Below are 23,858 nucleotides of genomic sequence, written 5' to 3'. Positions count from 1 at the left end.
GGTTGAATAATAATTTTAAAAAACAATAAACAAAGAAATAACATTCTTTTTTGCTGCAGAGCATTTCACACTTCCAGGCTGATCTACAGTTCAAATGTCACAATGCAAAATTAATGTGTAAACCTGCTAAATCTGCAGGGGGTTGAATACTACTTGCAGGCACTGTGTGTATATATATGTGTGTGTGTATATATATATATATATATATATATATATATATATATATATATATATATATATATATATATATATATATATATATATATATATGTGTGTGTGTGTGTGTGTGTGTGTGTGTATATATGTGTGTGTTAAGTGTACATAAAATCGTTCTGCAACCTCTATGTGCTACCAAACCTCCAGATGTGATGAAATGTTGCCCCCCCCCCCCTCCCTCCAGCCAACCACAGAGGGAGTGAAAAGGACTGTATGTCTGTAGCTGATACACATATATACAGAGAGGGAGAGACCCCATGTCAGCAACATTTGATACAGCGTTTCATGGATCTGATCCGCAGTAATCCCACCAGATCTGTAACATGAAGGAAGCATCGGTCTCACATACATAGGTCCATCTTCTTCTAATTTTTAAGTAAAAGTTTTAAATGGTTTTAAAAGTGGGTGTGGTTTAGTGAAGGTGGGCGGGGTCTCTCACTTTAAAGGAATAAGTCATCTAAATTTTCTTTTACTTATTAGTCAGACAAACTTGTACTTTTCATTAAATTTTACAATAAAGAAATACAATACAGACCAAATAAAACAAACGGTCAGTGCAGAACATGAAAATAAGGCATAACAAGTATGCCCCAAAAAGGAGAGTAAAAGAAACCTATCATAATAAAATGGCATATAGAATAAGTACATCAGTTGGAGCACAAAATGGCAATGTATGCCCAAAAATCTCAAAATCTTTTATTCTAATCAGTTTCTATTTTTCTGATCATAATTTTTTTTTTATTTCCCTTTTTGTACATTGTTATGGGGGCGGCCATATTGCCTGGGCTGCATGGGCCTGGGCCTCATGGACATAGATGACAATAGACAGACTCTGTCCCCTTGAGATGAACGTGAAACATTACTGAGCGCGCTCTGTGACCAGTGAAGAAGTCATTCCACAGAGAGCTGCTATTGTCTCCTCTACCTACTGGTGTCACAAGATGCTGCAATGCTGCACAGATCACTTTACAGCAGCCTCCTCTTATCACCACTGACAAAACAGAAAGTCTCAGCTTAGTTTTAGCCCCAGTGGTAAGAATGAAGACTGCAGAATTATTTTATAATATATAGAAAATTTGAAAAAATGTCACCAAAAATTCTTTTAAAAATATGTTTGATATAAAAACATTTACACAATAAGTCATTTTCTGATGACACATTCCCTTTAACACCTTGGCATATATTTCACTTCAAGGATCAGACATGGCAGCTCTATCAGCATCGTGTATGACTGCTGTGATATGTGACATGTACCCGGGCACAGCCTCTGCCTATGGCGCAGTTACCATGCCCACTGTAGACACTATCAGGGGTCACATGGGCTCTGACCAGTCTGAGGGGCCCCATACAGGTCCTGTGTTATCAGACTGCTCGCCATCATAGACAGCAGGAAGTTTCTCGGCAGTTTGCTCTACAGCACCTCTCCTATGGGGTCAGAGACAGGTCAGTGAGCCTCCCCTACCAGATGTCACCACTAGAGGGCTATCTATAGGCTGCTCTGTAGGAGTTTCTGTGGATGAAACCATTCAGGTTTGTAATGATGATGGGCCTGATGTAAATTACTATGTGCTCTGGGGTTTGGTTTCCTGTATAAAACTGACTGCCACTTATATTGCGGTGCGCCCTGCCCTGGTATCACAGCTGGCAGCCGGCTGCCCTTATGTTATCACCTCTACCTGTCCTATATAGCCACCATTGTGAAAGAAAGAAAATACTTCCTGAACTTATCCTGAAGCATTATAGCTGAGCGCTGATGTAACAGAGCTGGTGTCCAATCACAGCTGAGCGCTGATGTGGCAGAGCTGGGGTCCGATCACAGCTGAGCGCTGATGTGGCAGAGCTGGGGTCCGATCACAGCTGAGCGCTGATGTAGCAGAGCTGGGGTCCGATCACAGCTGAGCGCTGATGTAGCAGAGCTGGGGTCCGATCACAGCTTAGCGCTGATGTGGCAGAGCTGGGGTCCGATCACAGCTGAGCGCTGATGTGGCAGAGCTGGGGTCCGATCACAGCTGAGCGCTGATGTGGCAGAGCTGGTGTCCGATCACAGCTGAGAGCTGATGTGGCAGAGCTGGTGTCCGATCACAGCTGAGCGCTGATGTGGCAGAGCTGGTGTCCGATCACAGCTGAGCGCTGATGTAGCAGAGCTGGTGTCCGATCACAGCTGAGCGCTGATGTAGCAGACCTGGTGTCCGATCACAGCTGAGCGCTGATGTAGCAGAGCTGGTGTCCGATCACAGCTGAGCGCTGATGTGGCAGAGCTGGTGTCCGATCACAGCTGAGCGCTGATGTAGCAGAGCTGGTGTCCGATCACAGCTGAGCGCTGATGTGGCAGAGCTGGTGTCCGATCACAGCTGAGCGCTGATGTGGCAGAGCTGGTGTCCGATCACAGCTGAGCGCTGATGTGGCAGAGCTGGTGTCCGATCACAGCTGAGCGCTGATGTGGCAGAGCTGGTGTCCGATCACAGCTGAGCGCTGATGTGGCAGAGCTGGTGTCCGATCACAGCTGAGCGCTGATGTGGCAGAGCTGGGGTCCGATCACAGCTGAGCGCTGATGTGGCAGAGCTGGGGTCCGATCACAGCTGAGCGCTGATGTGGCAGAGCTGGGGTCCGATCACAGCTGAGCGCTGATGTGGCAGAGCTGGGGTCCGATCACAGCTGAGCGCTGATGTGGCAGAGCTGGTGTCCGATCACAGCTGAGCGCTGATGTGGCAGAGCTGGTGTCCGATCACAGCTGAGCGCTGATGTAGCAGAGCTGGTGTCCAATCACAGCTGAGCGCTGATGTAGCAGAGCTGGGGTCCGATCACAGCTGAGCGCTGATGTAGCAGAGCTGGGGTCCGATCACAGCTGAGCGCTGATGTGGCAGAGCTGGGGTCCGATCACAGCTGAGCGCTGATGTGGCAGAGCTGGGGTCCGATCACAGCTGAGCGCTGAGGTAGCAGAGCTGGGGTCCGATCACAGCTGAGCGCTGATGTAGCAGAGCTGGTGTCCGATCACAGCTGAGCGTTGATGTAGCAGAGCTGGTGTCCGATCACAGCTGAGCGCTGATGTAGCAGAGCTGGGGTCCGATCACAGCTGAGCGCAGATGTGGCAGAGCTGGTGTCCGATCACAGCTGAGCGCTGATGTGGCAGAGCTGGGGTCCGATCACAGCTGAGCGCTGATGTAGCAGAGCTGGGGTCCGATCACAGCTGAGCGCTGATGTAGCAGAGCTGGTGTCCGATCACAGCTGAGCGCTGAGGTAGCAGAGCTGGTGTCCGATCACAGCTGAGCGCTGAGGTAGCAGAGCTGGTGTCCGATCACAGCTGAGCGCTGATGTAGCAGAGCTGGGGTCTGTTCACAGCTGAGCGCTGATGTAGCAGAGCTGGGGTCCGAACACAGCTGAGCTGGGGTCAGATCACAGCTGAGCGCTGATGTAGCAGAGCTAAGAAAGATTCCAGACTGAAGAGAGGGAATAGCAGGAAACAAATATGGAGGTGACTCAGTGCTGGCATAGTGACAGATGGAGGCGTCCTTTGTAATTGGGTTTATTAGCCAAATCTGCCATTATCTGCATGTAAAAAGCCTTTTCCCAGGTCCCCCCCTCCTTCCTCTTTTTCATCCACTCTGAAAAATCGGAAAATTGTGACTTGTTGCAGGAGTCGTACCCTGTCTGCTCTAGGGAGAGGGGAGGGGGGAGGAGGAAGGAGGGAGTTAGCCGGCAGCAGAAAGCAGATAACAGAGGATTACAGGCACGGAGCTGGGTGACAGCTGTAATCTGAGCTCAGACAGGTCACTGGTGATGGTCAGAACAGATAACAGGTGAGGGATTTGTAGATTAACTCTTTGTTGTCCTGTTTTGGTCTTTTCTTTAGCTCTCTCCATAGGAGAACAATGAAGACAGGGGGGAGAGCTTCAAACTGCTTTTTCATGATAAAAATGCATTTTTCGGATAATAAACCCAATTACAAAGTTTCTTAAAATCGCCTGGACTATTGATTTCTGCAAAAAAAAAATTCACGACAGTGACACTTTAACCTCTTAAGGACCCATGACGTACCGGCACGTCATGGATCACTGTCACTTAAGGACCCATGACGTGCCGGTACGTCATCCCTTTAAACGGGCGCCGCGGCCGGCCGGGTCCCGATCGGGGGAGATAGCCTGCTATAATACATAGCGGGCCATCTCTCCCTGTCGGCATGGAGGGTTGTTAACCCCCCCCATGCCGACGATCGCCGCTATTGGCTGATAAGCCCATAGCGGCGATCGGAACCTTTCCGGGCCATCGGTGGCCCGATGACCCGGAAAAAAATGGCGGTCGGTGCTGTCCGAGGACGGCACCGACCGCCATTACTGTAAAAAGTAATGGTGGTCACGGTACCACCGTCCCGATCGCCGTGAACGGCCGGCCAGCCGGCCGGCCGTTCACGGCGATCAAAGTCCCCACAAGTAATAAATACCTGCTCCGGACCCCTCAGCTAGGTAGCTGAGGGGTCCGGAGCAGGTATTTGTACATTACTCACCTGTCCCGGGGTCCTGATCGGCGTCTTCCGGGTTCCCGGCGTCCTCTTCATCTTCGGCTTCTTCCGTGAGTCCCGATCGTCTCTTTCCGGCTCCAGCGTCGTCTATTTTCGTATTTTTCCGGCTCCAGCGTCGTCTATTTTCGGATCTTGCGCTCTGCTGCCCCCTAGCGGCTGATAAGTGTAATACACGTATCAGCCACTACAGGGATGTTCAGAATGTAGTAAAAAAAAAAAAATTTTTTCCCAATTTTTTTTTTTTTCTATTTTCCGCACCCTATCGCCGCTGAGTGTTGATCAGCATCGCACGAAAGTGCGCTGCTAATCAGCAACTCCTCCTTTTTGGCGTAGGGTGTTTTTTTTTTATATCCTACTGCCACGGTCTGCTGATAAGTGCCGAACATAAGTGCGGCATTCATCAGCAACACCATTTTTGGCGTAGGTTTTTTTTGTATACTTACTGTAAAAAACACGTAAAAAAACACTACATTACACCACACTACATTGAATAAAGTTTTACACTACACCACTACATACCCCATATACCAATCCCCATATAAAGATGGCCCCCAGGGTGTTTTCGGTGTCGGACGCATACATTATTATTGCCTCCGACACCGAAACAGCCAGTGAGGATGAATGGGGGGTCCTTCTTTCCTCCATTCATCCTCATCATCCAGTGACGTGTCTGGGAGTAGCGTAGCGTACGCTGCCCCCCAGACACGTCTTTTCCGCCAGTACCGTCCCAATAAGAGATGACGGTATGGCGTGAAATTCTACAAACTCTGTGAGAGTACCTCAGGGTACACTTACAGATTTAGGGTACGTGCACACTGCGGAATGGCGAAGGATAACCCTTTGTGCATTCCGCAGCTGGCACCCGCCGGTGGACTGATGCAGGGGCGCGTCTCCGCCTGTGTCATAGACTCTATCCTATGCATGGGCGGATTCCATCATCCGTCATTCCATCAACACGTTGGACGCAGAGCGGAATCCGCCCGTGCATAGAATGGAGTCTACGACACGGACGGAGACGTGCGCCTGCATCAGTCCGCCGGCGGGTGCCAACTGCGGAATGCACAAAGGGTTATCCTTCGCGATTCCGCAGTGTGCACGTACCCTTAGAGTGTATGAAGGAAGGGACACTCGAATCCAGCCCCAGATGCCCCCCCCCCCCATCCTCGGAACAAGTGGGAAGATCGTCCGGGAACTGATCATCCCACTGCTGGATAAAGGTCACCACCTGTACGGGGATAACTTTTATACCAGCACCCCCTCTTCCGGTCCCTCGCTGCCCGAGCTACTGTAACTTGCGGCACGATCCGAACATATCAGAAGTAGTAATAGAGCCCTAATATTTAGCAGCCATGGAGCGGACCCAGCGCTTCTGGATATGTGGGACCCCGTATCGCACCAGGACAACATTTTCCAGGTGACGTCCCCCACACTGGAGAACAGGAGACCCCAGAAGAAGTGCAGAGTGTGGCGTAACAGGGGGATCAGGAAGGACACCATTTACCAGTGTGACACCTGTCCTGATCACCCCGGCCTCTGCATACTGGATCGCTCCAAGGCGCACCACACGTCACTGGAGTTCTACATTATCTAAATTCTGTCCCTTATTCCTATTTCAGGGGTCACGTTGATCCAGGGATTATTCTGATCGCCAATATGGAGTCGGGAAGGAATTTTTCCCCTGTGATGAGGCTACTGTCGTCTGCCTCACGAGGGGTTTTTGCCTTCCTCTGGATCAACACAGGTTGAATTTGATGGACACCTGTCATTTCCAACCTTATAAACTAATAATTGCCCTAATACCCCCAAATAAATTAGAATTGTCCCTTTTTCCCAGCTATGTAGGTATGGCCGCCATTCCCATTAGAGGAGGCCATGATGCAATTACAAAGCCTCTGTGCGGCCAGGACAGTAGAAACCCCCCACAAGTGACCCCATTCTGGAAACTACACCCCATAAGGAATCTAACAAGTGGGGCAGCGGGTATATGGCCCCCTGGTGACGGCCACATTTGGGACGTGAAAATGAAAAAAATGGTATTTTTTATTTTCACGGCACATGTCCTACACATGTGCCCATCACTAGTGGGGTCCATATGCTCACTGCACCCCTTGTTAGATTCCTTATGGGGTGTAGTTTCCAGAATTGGGTCACTTGTCGGGGGTTTCTACTGTTCTGGCAGCACAGGAGCTTTGTAATTGCGACATGGCCTCCATCCCCCATTCCAGCCTCTAAATGGCGCTCTGTCCTTTTGGTGACTTGCCCTGTGCCCATATGGCAAATTATGTCCACATGTGGGGTATTTTCGTACTCAGGGGAAACTACCCTACACGTTTTGTGTTCATTTTCTTTTTTAACCCCTTGTGGAAATGGAAAAAAATCAAGGCTAGACCAACATTTAGTGTAATTTTTTTAAAATTTTTACTCTAAATCATTGATCTTGTCTTGATTTTTTCATTTTCACAAGGGGTTAAAAGATAAAAAAAAACACAATGTGTAGAGCAATTTCCCCTGAGTACGGAAATACCCCACATGTGGACATAAAGCGCCATGCGGGTGCAGGGTAAGCCTCCAAAGGGAAGGTGCGCCATTTGGTTTTTGAAGGCTGGATTTGGATGGAATGGATTTCGAGGGGCCATGTTGCATTCAAAAGGCCCCTGTGTTGCCAAGACAGTTAAACCCCCCACAAGTGACCCTATTATGGAAACTACACCCCTCAAGGAATGTAACAAGGGGTGTAGTCAGCATATGGACCCCACTGGTGACGGGCACAAATGTGGAACAATGTGGCGTGAAAATGAAATATTAAATTTTTTACACTATAATGTTGGTCTAGCCTTGAATTTATCATTTTCACAAGGGGTTAAAAGAGAAAAAAACACACAAAATGTGTAGAGCAATTTCCCCCGAGTCCGTAAATACCCCACATGTGGACATAAAGCGCCATGTGGGTGCAGGGCAAGCCTCCGAAGGGAAGGAGCGCCATTTGGATTTTAGAGGTTGGATTTGGCTAGAATGGATGATGAACGCCATGTCGCATTTACAGAGCCCTTGTGCTGCCTAAACACTGTAAACCCCCCACAAGTGACCCCATTCTGGAAACTACACCCCTCAAGGAATCTAACAAGGGGTGCAGTGAGGATATGGACCCCTGGATGACGGGCACATTTGTGCCATGAAAGTGAAAAAATGAAAATTTTCACTTTCACGTCACATTTTTCCACATTTGTGCCCGTCACCAGTGGGGTCCATATGCTCACTGCACCCCTTGTTAGATTCCTTGAGGGGTGTAGTTTCCAGAATGGGGTCACTTGTGGGGGGTTTCCAGTGTCTTGGCAGCACGAGGGCTCTGTAAATGCGACATGGCCCTTGAAATCCATTCCAGTGAAATCCAGCTTCCAAAAGCCAATTGGCGCTCCTTCCCTTTGGAGGCTCGTCCTGCGCCCGCTTGGCACTTTATGTCCACATGTGGGGTATTTCCGTACTCGGGAGAAACTGCGCTACATGTTTTGTGTTTTTTTTTTCCTTTTATCCCTTTGTGAAAATGAAAAATTGAAGGCTAGAACAACATTTTAGTGTAAAAAATACTTTAGTCTTTTTTCAAGCCATATTGTTTGGAAAATCTGTGAAGCACCTGTGGGGTCCAGATGCTCACCGCACCCCTTGTTACATTCCTTGAGGGGTGTAGTTTTCTAAATGGTGTCCCTTTAGGGGTGTTTTTTAGGTTTTGGCACCCCAGAGCCTCTGCCAACCTGAAGTGGTACAGTCAAAAATGACCAAAAATAACGGAGCCATTGAAATTCACTAGGCGCTCCCTTATATCTGAGGCTTGTGGTTGCGTCAAATAGCGCAATAGGGCCACATATGGGGTATTTCTATAAACTGCAGAAATGGGGCAATCAATATTGGGGTGCATTTCTCTGGTAATAGGTTTATAATTATGAAAAATATTGGATTACAATAAAATCTCTGCACAGAAAATTAAAATTTTCAAATTTCTTACACACTTAGCTTTTATTTCTGTGACTCCCCTAAAGGGTTAAAAAACTTTCTGGATGTGCTTTTGCAGAGTTTAGGGGGTGCAGTTTCTGAAATGGGGTGCTTCGTGAGGCTTTCTAACACACAGTCCCCTCAAATACACTTTAAACCTGAACAGTTCCCTAAAAATATCTGATTTTGAAATTTTACTGAAAATTTGGAAATTTGCTGCTAATGTTTTAAGCTTCCTATTGTCTAAAAAAAATGAAATATAGTTTAATAAATGCCGCCAACATAAAGTAGACATGTTGCTAATGCTATTTAATATATAATTTATGTGGTATAACCATTTTCTGTATAAGCAGAAAAGTTTTAAAGTTGGAAAAATGCATTTTTTCACAATTTTTCACGCTATTTTGGGTTTTTTCATAAAGATTCGTTATAAGTATCGACTCCAATTTACAAGAAATGTGAAGTACAATATGTCACGAGAAAACAATCTCAGAATCAGCCGGATAGGTAAAAGCATCCCGAAGTTATTAATGAATAAAGTGACACTGGTCAAATTCATAAAATTTGCTCCGGTCCTTAAGGCCATTTCAGGCTCTGTCCTTAAGGGGTTAATGCACAAAAAATTGTTCAAATTTAGGGTACAAACACACACAGCAGATATGCAGCAGAAACGCAGCATATTTGATACTGTGTTCAGTTATTTAGATCTAATCTGCTGCGTATCTGCTGCGTATTGCAGCAGTAAATACGCAGCGTATATGCAGTGTGTGTTTGTACCCTTAAGCAATAATCTTTTTGGGTATATGGAGGCAACGATCAAACTACTAACGGAAATTCATTTATATGTCTCTGATCACATATTTTGAGCTGACCATAAAATCCTTGTTAATCGTTCGTGGATCTTTCATTATATATACACATCGTTCATTTAGTAGAGCAACCAAACAGTTCTTTACATAGGAACTAGTACCGGCACTACCCCTTTGGCACGGCTTTTACTAGGACACAAGATGATATGACATGGAGAGAGAGGAGCGGCTGCACATCACACCTATGGCCGACACTAATGCCTCTCGGCTATACAGAGGCACCTCGGTTCTCGAACTTAATTGGTTCCGGGAGGCAGTTTGAGAGCCAAGCAGTGTCTTCCCATAGGAAATAATGTAAATGTGATTAATTGGTTCCAGCAGCCACCAATAATTCCCTGCAATCCTCATTTATTACACTGATAAGTGCTCAGTATAATCACTACAGTACAGTACAGAACAGCACTATACTGTACAGGACATTAAACATAAGAAATGTTCATCAGAACCAGCAATTATAGTACAGTACCCACTACTCCTCACTCATCCTTTACTGTATAGCGTCCCCCCCATCCAAGCACTGTAATGTATGGGAGATGGTGGTGCACTGCCTGTACTACTACTGCACTGTATACGCACTCCAGCAGTCTTATACAGCACTGTACTGTACGTGAAGCCTCACCACTGCTTAACTCGCCAGAAACAACCCACCATCCACGCTCGCAAAAACGTTCGAAAAACGTTTGGAATTCGAACTTTGCTCGGTTTTCGAACACTACTTCTGGGTAAATTTTTGTTCGAATACCAAGCAGTTCGAGTTCCAAAGCGTTCGAAAACCGAGGTATTACTGTATTTAAAAACCAACACCAGGATTGTTGTTATATAATTTGATCAAACCATATTGCCCCATGAACCACGTGCAGGTCTCCTGGTACACACGGGTCCCTACACTAACTCCACACTGTGTCGGTCAGCGACCGCTAAACCCGCAAAGCGTGCACAAACAGGGAAGGGAGGCCACAGAATGGCCCTGCAACCCCAATGTCACAGGACCAAACCAAAAGGGTCCCCCCAAAATCCAGCAGGCACCTCCGGCGGAGAAAGCTACCGCCAAACAACACCAGTGTGAATATGATCCTGTACTCACCATAGCTCCTGCGGGTAGAATGGGAAAGATAGCAGGTACTAGTCGTGTTCTGCTAATTCGGGTCAAGATGAGGTTGCATACAAAAAACAGTATACAGGGTGCTTCTCATGAATATAAAGTCATTCATCAGTAAGAAAAAAGCAGGAGGGCACTCACCATATGTACATGCAAACTTTATACCTTATGAAAACTTAAAATTCCAGCAGGCTCGGACGCCAAACACTCTTACAGCTATTTTGCGCGCATGCACGATTCGTTGGCAACCGAACAATTGTTACTGCGATCACAACTAACGACTATGGAGCCAAAATCGCTTTGTTTAATAGGACCCTGAGGGCCCTATTAAACGGGATGATTATCGGGGGAATTATGGCTATATTGTTTGAATTGTGTAACTGCAGGCAACGATAAAACCACCAACAAGAAATTGTTCATGGTTGGTTTGATGCTGACACCAAAATAATAGTTAATCGTTTGCTGTAATTCCGCATTAGTTCCCTAATCGTTCATTGTAATTCCACATCGTTCCTTTATTTGCTGTGATCAGATGGAGTTATGCTGCGTTTACATGGAACGATTATGGTTCGAATTTTCGCAATAACGATCGCATTTGAGCAATAATCGGCTCGTGTAAACACGCTATCAAGCGACGAGCAAGAAATCGTTCAAATCGTTCATTGTGATCTTTCAACATGTTCTTAAATCGTTGGTCGTTCGCTATAAATTCGCAGATCGCTTTGTGTAAACAGTCTTTCAAAGATTCACCCTGTGTGTGAGATGGGCTTACGCAATCTTAAAATCGATCGCAATAATGATTTTTTTAACGATTTATTCGTCTAAACGCTGATAGTTATAATAACCAAATCGTTGCTTCAAAATCGTTTAACGATCGATTGGGCGAATTATCGCTTTGTGTAAACGTAGCATAAACGAAGGTAGTAATGATCATAACTACTATCGCTCTGTGTGATATGAGGAACGATTTTAGGTTAACAATAAATGATCTTGTTTGCAATTGTTAATAATCGTTTCATATAATAGGACCCTAAGACCCCGGGTAGTGAAGCTCCTCTGTGATATAAGGAGGATGAGCCCCATACACCAGAGAAAGACATCTGAATCACAAGGCGAAGGCTTCATCCGAGAGTCCACAGCAGACGTCCAAACGGCCAGAGATCACAGAGACGTGTGACCGCCACACCCTGCAATACACACAGTGCTACACCAGGATAGCACTACACACTACATCCTTATATACAAGGATATAACTATTAATATACTATACATACTATACTACACAGACTGCCTGCTACATAAGAAGAGTCTAAACTACACACCACAACACTGCATTCTATATACTGGGATAGAATTAATAACATAACACCACAACACTGCATGGTTTTATACAGGGCTAGAACTAATATGCACTATATATAATATATAGTGGTGCTTCAAAGTTTGTGAACCCTAAAAGAGACCTAAAACTGCATCAGATTTTCACACAAGTCTAATATCGCCATTACACCAAGTAATTATCAGGCAGATATCACTGCATGTAATACAGACAGCCATCATATGAGAAGAATATGCAGACACCTGCGCGGATGATAAATCCCCCCCGCCCCCCCCCCCTTTATTCCTGTCCGCTCAGCGTTATTGTCTAACCGCACCAGCGAGGTCCTCCGGAGATTCAGCACACGGACAGAAGTTAGTTATAATTCACATTTTGTTGCTCCATCATTGAGGGCGGACAACCTGGCCCAGATGCAGCACAACAAGCGGGAACCATGATATTATCGCAACCACGTGTCTCAGATGGGATGAGGGTTATACCGGGATGCAAGGTTTTCCCTTTCTGATAACTTTTCATTTTTACCAAAAAGCTCATCTGTCCACACAACATTATTCCCACAGTCTTCTGGCTTATCCTGTAATCTGCAAAATGCAGACAGGTAGCAATGTTAAAGGGGTACTCCACAAAATGATTTTTCCATCAAATCAACTGGTTTGAGAAAGTTATATAGATTGGTAAATTACTTCTATTTAAAAATCTCCACTCTCCCAGTAATTATCAGCTGCTGTATGTCCTGCAGGAAGTGGTGTATTCTCTCCAGTCTGAAGAGCGGGCAAGGTTTTCTATGGGGATTTGCTGCTGCTCTGGACAATTCCTGACATGGACAGAGGTGGCAGCAGAGAGCACTGTGTCAGACTGGAAAGACTACACCACTTCATGCAGGGCATACAGCAGCTGTTATGTACTGGAAGACTGAAGATTTCTAAATAGAAGTAAAAGACAAATCTCTAACTTTCCGATACCAGATCTGAAAGAAAAATTTCGCCGGCGTACCCCTTTAATTTTTATCACCACTGGCAAACTCCAGACTCTCTAGAGAAGCTTTTCTCACGAGCTCCTTAGAAATCTCATGTTAGGTACATAATCCACAACCATCAGACTGTGATAGATCCCTGATCTTTATATAAAACACACCGCCCGCTCACACCTGATCACAGGGCTCCAGATGGCGACCAAAATGGTCGCCAATGCGACTGACATCTTGCAAATAGCGCCCAGATTTATTAATCTGGGCGCCATTTGCGACTGGCCCCAGCGGCAGCGCGCTGTCTCTTTAAGGACAATGACCGCCTTCCGCACGCTGCACCGAAGCGTGTCCCCGCACACTGGGGACACGCTTCTCCAGTGACGTCATCCAGCACGTCCATCATTCATTGGACGGATGGCCGCAGAGGCGCCACACTCCTCCAGCGCCTCTCTCACGCCTCTCCTCACCCGGCGGTTTTTCAAGTTCACCCCAGCGGCACCAAGCTTAGATTGTGGGTGAGTACAACCGGAGGGACGGCAGGGGTGGCGGCCAGCCAGTAATGTGTGTGGGGGGACCGCGGCCTGGGTGGGGGATTGGTAGTGTGTCTGTTGTGATGGCGGCCAGGTGCGGTAGTCAGTGCGTGTGGGGTGCGAGGGGGGGGGGGGGGGTATGTATAGACTGCACAGTACCACTTCCCTCAGTGTGTATGTATAGACTGCACAGTACCACTTCCCTCAGTGTGTATGTATAGACTGCACAGTACCACTTCCCTCAGTATGTATAGACTGCACAGTACCACTTCCCTCTGTCTGTATGTATAGACTGCACAGTACCACTTCCCTCAGTGTCTGTATGTATAGACTGCACAGTACCACTTCCCTCAGTGTCTGTATGTATATACACTGCACAGTACCACTTCCCTCTGTCTGTATGTATATACACTGCACAGTACCACTTCCCATATACATTGCCACAGGGGCTATATGTCATCGGCTGCCGGGGGAGATATATATATATATATATATATATATATATATATATATATATATATATATATATATTATATTAGATCATTGCCGGTAAGATGGCAGCTGGCTGAGGGAACACACCGGCAGCAGGGGGGGTATATGGTTGTTAAGTTGCAAGTTTCCATGTTGAACGTTTTCAAACTAAGAAAAGAAAGGATCTAAAGGAGGATGCTGCCGTGGCCTCTGCACACAGTAAGTCCCATTTAACATAACATTAATTTTACATGTTTTAAAATGTTGGCGACCAAATATTCTACTTGGCGCCAAAATTTTTCAGGTTAGGAGCCAATGGCTCCTAGGTAACTTTTTTAGTCTGGAGCCCTGGATCATTGTACTGATAGTAAACACCAGACAGTATTATCACGGTCATTATCTGCTGGTCTCAGGCCATGTTCCCACATGCATATGAATACCCAGTTACATTCTCCAATGACCAGGCAAAGTAGTGGGGATTACCTACAACACATGGCCAATACAGCATGCAAGGTTTTGGACTCATGTGGGAACAGCCTAGAGGTTCACATACTTTTGCGATGCACAGTCAAGACATGTGACACTGATGATTTTCCTTAATAAATACTTGTACAAGTCCAATACTTTTGCTTATTTGTTTGAGTTCGCTCTTTATCTACGTCTAAAACCTGTGAAAATCTGATGTAGCTTTAGGCTAAATATATGCAGAAATGTAAAAAATTCTTAAGGGTTCATAAACAAGCATCAATGTAATACTGTATACAAAAATATAACTACTATCATACTGCCTCCTATACACACGAATACAACTATTATAATACTCCTCCTATATACAATATAACTACTATAATACTGCTCCTATATACAGGAATATAACTACTATAATACTGCTCCTATATACAAGAATATAACTACTATAATACTGCTCCTATATACAGGAATATAACTACTATAATACTGCTCCTATATACAGGAATATAACTACTATAATACTGCTCCTATATACAAGAATATAACTACTATAATACTGCCCCCTATATACAGGGATATAACTACTATAATACTGCTCCTATATACAGGGATATAACTACTATAATACTGCTCCTATATACAGGGATATAACTACTATAATACTGCCCCCTATATACATAAATATAACTACTATAATACTGCTCCTATATACAGGGATATAACTACTATAATACTGCTCCTATATACAGGAATATAACTACTATAATACTGCTCCTATATACAGGGATATAACTACTATAATACTGCCCCCTATATACAGGAATATAACTACTATAATACTGTCACCTATATACAGGAATATAACTACTATAATACTGCCTCCTATATACAGGAATATACTATAATACTGCTCCTATATACAGGAATATAACTACTATAATACTGCTCCTATATACAAGAATATAACTACTATAATACTGCCCCCTATATACTAGAATATAACTACTATAATACTGCCCCCTATATACAGAAATATAACTACTATAATACTGCTCCTATATACAGGAATATAACTACTATAATACTGCTCCTATATACAGGAATATAACTACTATAGTACTGCCCCTATATACAGGAATATAACTACTATAATACTGCTCCTATATACAGGAATATAACTTCTGTAACACTGCCCCTATATACAAGAATATAACTACTATAATACTGCCCCTATATACAAGAATATAACTACTATAATACTGCTCCTATATACAGGAATATAACTACTATAATACTGCTCCTATATACAGGAATATAACTACTATAATACTGCCCCTATATAAAAGACTATAACTACTATAATACTGCTCCTATATACACAACGTATCTAGAAAGTCTCCAGCCCTGGTTACATTCCCTACAGTTTGTTATGTTGCCCCTTGTCCCCCATCATTTTGCCCTGAATAGCCCATAATCCCAAACCATGTAATTCTTACATAAAAGACAGATGCACCTACTAATAATCTTCTGCCGTTCTCCAAACTAAGGGCCCTATACACACAGTAACGCAAATCGGCCATATGGGCCCCATTTGGCCCGATTCTCCAGATTATGGTTCAGTGAAATAAAACGATCAGCCGATGATCGTGTCATCGGCTGATCGTTCATTTAGGGCCAGACCTAAAATCATCATTCCCCCATCGCGCATCGCTACGGTTGAATAGCGGTGCGCGGCAGGCGACCGACGATTTGACAAGCAGCAGCAGCCTACATTACCGATCCAGGCTTCTTCTCCGGGTCCCGCGCACTCTATCTTCAGAATGGCCGGTCAGCTGACAGAGCGCTCAGCCAATCACAGGCAATGACCGCCGCGGCCTGTGATTGGCTGAGTGTGGCCTGTCAGCTGACCGGCCATTCTGAAGATAGAGCGTGCGGGACCCGGGGATGAAGACAGCGCGGAGAAGAAGCCCGGACAGGTAATGTATGATGCTGCAAGGACATCGGTAACAATGTCCCTGCAGCCCTCGCTCAACGATCATCGGGCCGTGGAGTAGGCCCAGTAAACGAGCGGAGATCTAGCAGATCTAGCTTGTATTCCGCGCTGAAACAGAAAATCAGAGCCCCATTGGTTTGTATAGGCTTCCGCTAGCAGAAGAATGAAAATGTTCATTCTTCTGGCAGAATTTCCATTCAACACAATGGAAATTAGCTTTGCACCTATTTTAATGGCTGAAATTTCAGCGCAGAACGGGCTGGGTGCAATCGGAGCGGCGGCAGGGGGTGGCGATCAGAGTTGCGGCGGGGGTGGCAATCAGAGCGGCGTCGGTGATCGAGCCGGCGCAGGGGGCTGCGGATGAGTGGGGGGCCGGGCGGGGCTGCTGGACTTTCGCGCAACGACTGTTTACACAGAACGATCAGCAAATTTTTTGCGAACGACGATTTAAGAACACGTTAAAAGATCAAAATGAACAATTTCTCGCTCGTCGTTAGATGCGTTTACACGTACGATTATCGTTCGCATTCGATCGTTATCGTGCAAATTCGCACGATAATAGTTTCGTGTAAACGCAGCATTACACAGTTATATAACTTTGTAATGTGCTTCAATTACTGGGAAAAAGTTTTTCATTGGACTTGTCCTTTAATTCTATGCGTCATTTCTGGAGGAGACCGGGCAACGCCCATCCCCTGCCCCATACCATCCCTACAGTGAGGAGGAGACCTCTACCCATCACCTGCCCCATACCATCCCTACAGTGAGGAGGAGACCTCTACCCATCACCTGCCCCATACCATCCCTACAGTGAGGAGGAGACCTCTACCCATCACCTGCCCCATACCATCCCTACAGTGAGGAGGAGACCTCTAATCACCTGCCCCATACCATCCCTACAGTGAGGAGGAGACCAGGCACTACCCATCACCTGCCCTATACCATCCCTACAGTGAGGAGGAGACCGGGCACTGCCCATCACCTGCCCATACCATCCCTACAGTGAGGAGGAGACCAGGCACTGCCCATCACCTTCCCCATACCATCCCTACAGTGAGGAGGAGACTGGGCACTGCCCATCCCCTGCCCTATACCATCCCTACAGTGAGGAGGAGACCTCTACCCATCACCTGCCCCATACCATCCCTACAGTGGAGGAGGAGACCGGGCACTGCCCATCACCTGCCCCATACCATCCCTAGAGTGAGGAGGAGACCAGGTACTGTCCATCACCTGCCCCATACCATCCCTACAGTGAGGAGACCGGGCACTGCCCATCACCTGCCCCATACCATCCCTACAGTGAGGAGGAGACCGGGCACTGCCCATCACCTTCCCCATACCATCCCTACAGTGAGGAGGAGACCGGGCACTGCCCATCACCTGCCCCATACCATCCCTACAGTGAGGAGGAGACCGGGCACTGCCCATCACCTGCCCCATACCATCCCTACAGTGAGGAGGAGACCGGGCACTGCCCATCACCTGCCCCATACCATCCCTACAGTGAGGAGGAGACCAGGTACTGCCCATCACCTGCCCCATACCATCCCTAGAGTGAGGAGGAGACCGGGCACTGCCCATCACCTGCCCCATACCATCCCTAGAGTGAGGAGGAGACCGGGCACTGCCCATCAGCTGCCCCATACCATCCCTACAGTGAGGAGGAGACCGGGCACTGCCCATCACCTGCCCCTTACCATCCCTACAGTGAGGAGACCGGGCACTGCCCATCACCTGCCCCATACCATCCCTACAGTGAGGAGGAGACCGGGCACTGCTCATCACCTGCCCCATACCATCCCTACAGTGAGGAGGAGACCGGGCACTGCCATCACCTGCCCCATACCATCCCTACAGTGAGGAGGAGACCAGACACTGCCCATCACCTTCCCCACACCATCCCTACAGTGAGGAGGAGACCGGGCACTGCCCATCCCCTGCCCATACCATCCCTACAGTGAGGAGGAGACCTCTACCCATCACCTGCCCCATACCATCCCTACAGTGAGGAGGAGACCAGGTACTGCCCATCACCTGCCCCATACCATCCCTACAGTGAGGAGGAGACCGGGCACTGCCCATCACCTGCCCCATACCATCCCTAGAGTGAGGAGGAGACTGGGCACTGCCCATCAGCTGCCCCATACCATCCCTACAGTGAGGCGGAGAACGGGCACTGACCATCACCTGCCCCATACCATCCCTACAGTGAGGAGGAGACCGGGCACTGGCCATCACCTGCCCCATACCATCCCTACAGTGAGGAGGAGACCGGGCACTGCCCATCACCTGCCCCATACCATCCCTACAGTGAGGAGGAGACCATCACCTGCCCCATACCATCCCTACAGTGAGGAGGAGACCCGGCACTGCCCATCACCTTCCCCTTACCATCCCTACAGTGAGGAAGAGACCGGGCACTGCCATCACCTGCCCTTTACCATCCCTACAGTGAGGAGGAGACCGGGCACTGCCCATCACCTTCCCCATACCATCCTTACTATGAGACCTGGTGGGGGCAGCATCATGGGGACAGGGAGACAGGTCAGGGTGGAGGGAAAGCTAAATGCAGCAAAGTAAAGAGAAATTCTAATTGAGAACCTGATCCTGAGCACTCTGGACCTCACACGGGGGGAAGTGTGAGGCAAATTAACATGTGACAAGAGAACAGGGCTGGAGCCTTTCTGGATGTGGTGTACTAACTAAAGTAATACTGCCCTTTAAGGATAGGAAGGAGTATGGACAGGGAGAAGTATATGGTTATACAGCTGCGAATGTGTGTTAGGTCAATGGGTCAGTAACGTCATCCAGTAGTCATCCATGGTGACACACAGACCTATAAGATGTAAATAACACGTGAGGTCACCGGGGTAGGCAGGAAATACAGATGAGGTCATCGCTCATGTGCAGGACCTCCAGACACAAGAGCAGAGAAGGTTATTTATATCCCGGCGCTGACTGAGAAATATCTGCTGGCAGTACAGGCTGCACCATTAGGGGGCGCTATTCATACAGGGAGCTTATATTATAACCCATGGCCATCTGTTATCTCCACCATGCCCATTATTTCTAGAGTTATAACTAGATCTATAACTACAGACGGTGAGACAATTCCGTAACCTCAGCCCCGCCCCCGAGGAGCAACAAGGAAACCTTCACACTGTAAAGAAGGAAAGAGCCCTAAAGGGGTAGTTCACAAAAAAAAAAAAAAATGGAGCCAAAAAGTAACAGATTTGCAATTTACTTCTATTAATAAATCTCTAGTCTTCCAGTACTTACCAGCTGCTGTATGCCCTGCAGGAGTGGTGTATTCTCTCCAGTCCAACAGTGCTTTCTGCCACCTCTGTCCATGTCAGGAACTGTCCAGAGCAGCAGAGGTTTTCTATGGGGATTTGCTGCTGCTCTGGACAGTTCCTGACATGGACAGAGGTGGCAGCAGAGAGCACAGTGTCAGACTGGAAAGAAAACACCACTTCCTGCAGGACATACAGCAGCTGATAAGTACTGAAAGTGGTTTGTTGGAGATGATATCATTCAGTAATTTCTGTACGATTTTGCAATATAGAAGTAAAAAAACTCCACGGAGGACAAAACCACAAACTACCCAATACACCCTGAGAAAACACGAAGAAAAATCCCCCTGATTCCTGGTGGATAACACACATTGGGAGAACATTAAAAAGTAATTATATGGAGTTTGAGAGGGGTAGCACTGGGCAGAGACCACCCTTATTCCGGCATCTTACCCCACTGGTTCCCTGAGAGGGTAGTGGTAGATAGGGGCACCTACTTTAAAGGACAACTCCCACAAAATTTTTTGTAATGTGGTTAAATGCCCGGTCTGGCCCCCTTCCCCCACTTTCCGACCCCCGACACCCCCATCCCCATCCCCCCCGGCTGGAGCGCATCACATGGCTTCCAGCTTGCTCAGCCCTGATTGGCTGAGCTCGCTGGAAGCCATGTGATGCGCTCAAGCCAATGAAAAGGCCGCCGATGCGCAAGCGCACTGGCAGCCTTTTCTCTCCCATGGACCTGGAAGTAAGAGGCATCGCTGGACGACAGACGCAGGTGTCGGTGAGGCGTACGGCGGGCGAATGGAGTGGCGATCGTCACCGGAGGGATGGTGAGTATGGTGCCTGCGTGTGTTCTTTTTTTTTTTTTTTGGGGGGGGGGGGGGGGGGGGTCCCGCCGGAGATGTCCTTTAAGTCTTAATAGGGACTGGATATATATATATATATATATATATATATATATATATATATATATATATATATATAGAAAACGGCAAGAGTCTGCAGCACACCGGTGTCGACTCTTGCCGTTTTCTGTATTGGGGATCCTACGCCATAGGACTTTCACTGCTCAGGACCTACCGCCGCCGATTGTTTACATAATCGGGCCTCTATCGGCCCGTCTAATAGTACCCTAAGCGAGTGACGATCTAGCAGATTGGTATTGATATTAGTGATCAGGCCATGTAATATGGCTGAGAAGCTCCATAGAGATGAGTGAAGATGTTGTCAGGCCTGTGCACTGCTCCTTGGGGAGGGGTCATACCCCCACCGATCAGATAGCTACATCTATGCAGCGGGATGTGAAGGCACCCTAAAATACATTTGCATAAATCTTTTTCCTCCACATAATTCAGGCATCCTGCACAAAAAAATCTATATATATTTTTTATTTTCCACCTCTATTTGAAAAGTGCACAGACCTGATTTTTGCGTAAAACACACAAGTCAGATTTTTCCAGCTGCTCCAAAGCTACAACTTCCATCCAGCGGGTGTGTGGGCATGCTGGGCTCTGTAGTTCTGCAGCAGGCAGAGGAGCGCTGACCTGAAACCATCAGCTGGTCATGTGACCTTCGTATACACCAGGGATGGGGAACCTTGGCTCTACAACTCCCATCATGCCTGGAGAGCCAGGGTTCCCACCCCGATATACACGCACACCGCTAACTCCTCATGGTAAATGAATAAAAACAATAAATAACAGACCCCATTGGTGAATATGAGAAGGGGGAGGAGCCTGAGAGTCACCATAAATGTAGTCTACACAGATAACAGCAGTGCTGCAAAACTACAATTCCCATCATGCCCTTGGGCTCTCCAGCTGATGCACAACTACAACTCCCAGCATGCCCAAGCAGCATTTGGGGCTCTGCAGCTGTTAGAGGAAGCGCCGGGCATGCTGGGAGTTGTAGTCTTTGCACAGCTGTAGAGCTCCTGGATAGAGAACATGGAGGAAATATAGAAAATGATAAAATATTCGTAATTATAAGATGAAATATACAACATTTAATAAACTCCCGGTATATATACCGCCTGTGACGTGTAATAAGGTTATAATGGCGCCCCGTACATTATAATACACGGAGCTGGGAGCAGGGGAGGGGGTGAGGGGCCCGGCCGCGGCCCTGTCCTCTTACCTGCCTCCTGTGTCCGCTCTGAGGTGTCGGTGACCCGCTGTGGCCCTCGCTCTCCGGTGTCTCCGCTCTCGCCCGGTGTCAGGCCCTCACCGCCGCAGCCGCCGGTATTAGCCCTGCGTGTGAGGAGAATGCGCATGCGCACTGGCCGAACCCTATGGACGCTTCTGGTAAGGGCTCGTCTAATGACAGACGCAGGACGCGCCCCTGACCCTCCGCGGCTACTGTAGCGGCCGCCATCTTGGTACTCCCGCTGCCATGATTGGACTCTGTAACCTTGATTAACGGATCACTTAGACATCGGTTGATGTAGAGAACAGAATAGAATCTTTCTGCCAAATACATAAAATCTGCAATGGCTTCTGTCACTTATCATACAATACTGACCGATTTGCATACACAGCCAAATCAGCACAAAATTAAAGTTTTGGCTTTTCTTAGGGCTTACATTTTTCCACACTGGGAAAGGCTAGAAATTGCTGCCAGTCCACTCAGAACATGCCTGTATGTAGCCAGGCACAGGCCATGTTCACACTGTGCAGTATTAGGGTGGGTTCACACTACAGAATTCCATCGGCTGTCCACGCGCCTTTCCGCCGGCGTATTCCGCTATCCGCAGAAAAAAAGTGACATGTCAGTTCTTTCGGCGTATAGCTGAATACGCCGGCCCATAGAATGGTGTCTATGGAGCCGGCGGAAAGGCGCCTCAGGCAGCCGACGGAATTTTGCGGAGTTTATCCACCAGAATTCCGTAGTGTGAACCCACCCTTAGGCAAGGATCCAACTGTATGTTTGCTCAGAATTTTGCAACCAAAACCAGGAGTGGATTGGAAACACACAGGCCATGTTCTGTTCACACACTTAAAATTAAGTGGATGGCCGTCATGGCAAATATTTGGTGTTACTTCAAAACAACGGCCTTGTTTGCCATTAACTAGCGGCCATCCACCCAATTTCAACAGTGTGTGAACATAGGGGGAGATTTATCAAACATGGTGTAAAGTGAAACTGGCCCAGTTGCCCCTAGCAACCAATCAGATTCCACCTTTCATTTTCCAAAGAGTCTGTGAGGAATGAAAGGTGTAATCTGATTGGTTGCTAGGGGCGACTGAGCCAGTTTTACTTTACACCATGTTTGATAAATCTCCCCATAACCTCTGTGTTTCCAATCCACTCCTGGTTTTCCTTGAAAAATATTGAGCAAATTTTTTTTTCGGGTTTTCATTGGAAAACACTCCAGCGAGAAACTGAATCTGTGGGAGACTGTAAACACGCAAAGCAGTTTTTAGGGACATACAAAAAAGCATGAAGAAAAAGAATGATCATTATTTCCAATGAGAAAAGATGTAAAATCAGGTTTAAAGGACAAGTCCGGCCAAAACTATTTAATATATTACTTACGGAAAGTTAGACAAATTTCTAAGGTACATTAATTATGGGAAATGCACATATAGGGCTATTTCCCTTAATTTAGTAGATCAGGGAGACTTCAGATTGTCTAAAAAGAAATGACGTCACGAACCGGCGGGGGTGTAATTACAATGGATCGCCAGCAGGGGCGCACTATATATATATATATATATATATATATATATATATATATATATATATATATATATATATAGAAGTCAATGAGTACCATTGACTTCTATATATAGTGCGCCCCTGCTGGACACTCCATTGTAATTACAATGGATGTGTATGTAAATGTAATACAGTATCCAGTGTTTTTGATTTAATACATTTATGGAATACTTGGGGAGAAAGTGTCCTTGTTTCCCAAAGTATTCCATAAATGTGATCAATCAGTACATAACAGTTAGCCGCCGAACCACCGCCCGCCGTTCTGGACTACACTCAACTACTACTCATGGTGATGGGAGAGTAGTATAGTAGCTGGGTTATATCACCGCCGCCGCTGATGGGCGCAGGGGAAGCCGCTCATCACTGTGCTGCTATCATCCCCCTCCA

The 23,858-nt window shown here is 46.8% G+C and overlaps 1 protein-coding gene across 1 annotated transcript in view; it reads right to left on the bottom strand.

Annotated features, from left to right (window-relative positions):
- KPNA1 (karyopherin subunit alpha 1) overlaps window positions 1-22,046 on the bottom strand; it is a 36,787-nt gene extending 14,741 nt beyond the window's left edge. Inside the window, exon 1 of the mRNA XM_069944381.1 lies at window positions 21,891-22,046. Within this exon, the coding sequence (XP_069800482.1) occupies window positions 21,891-22,026 (136 nt within the window). The 5' untranslated portion in view covers window positions 22,027-22,046. The remainder of the gene's footprint in view (window positions 1-21,890) is intronic.
- Window positions 22,047-23,858: the final 1,812 nt, after the last annotated feature.

Source organism: Dendropsophus ebraccatus, chromosome 11 (genome assembly GCF_027789765.1).
Source record: "Dendropsophus ebraccatus isolate aDenEbr1 chromosome 11, aDenEbr1.pat, whole genome shotgun sequence".
NCBI classification, from domain to species: domain Eukaryota; kingdom Metazoa; phylum Chordata; class Amphibia; order Anura; family Hylidae; genus Dendropsophus; species Dendropsophus ebraccatus.
Note: the sequence above shows the minus strand (reverse complement) of the source record. Positions and strands in the feature narration are given on the sequence as shown.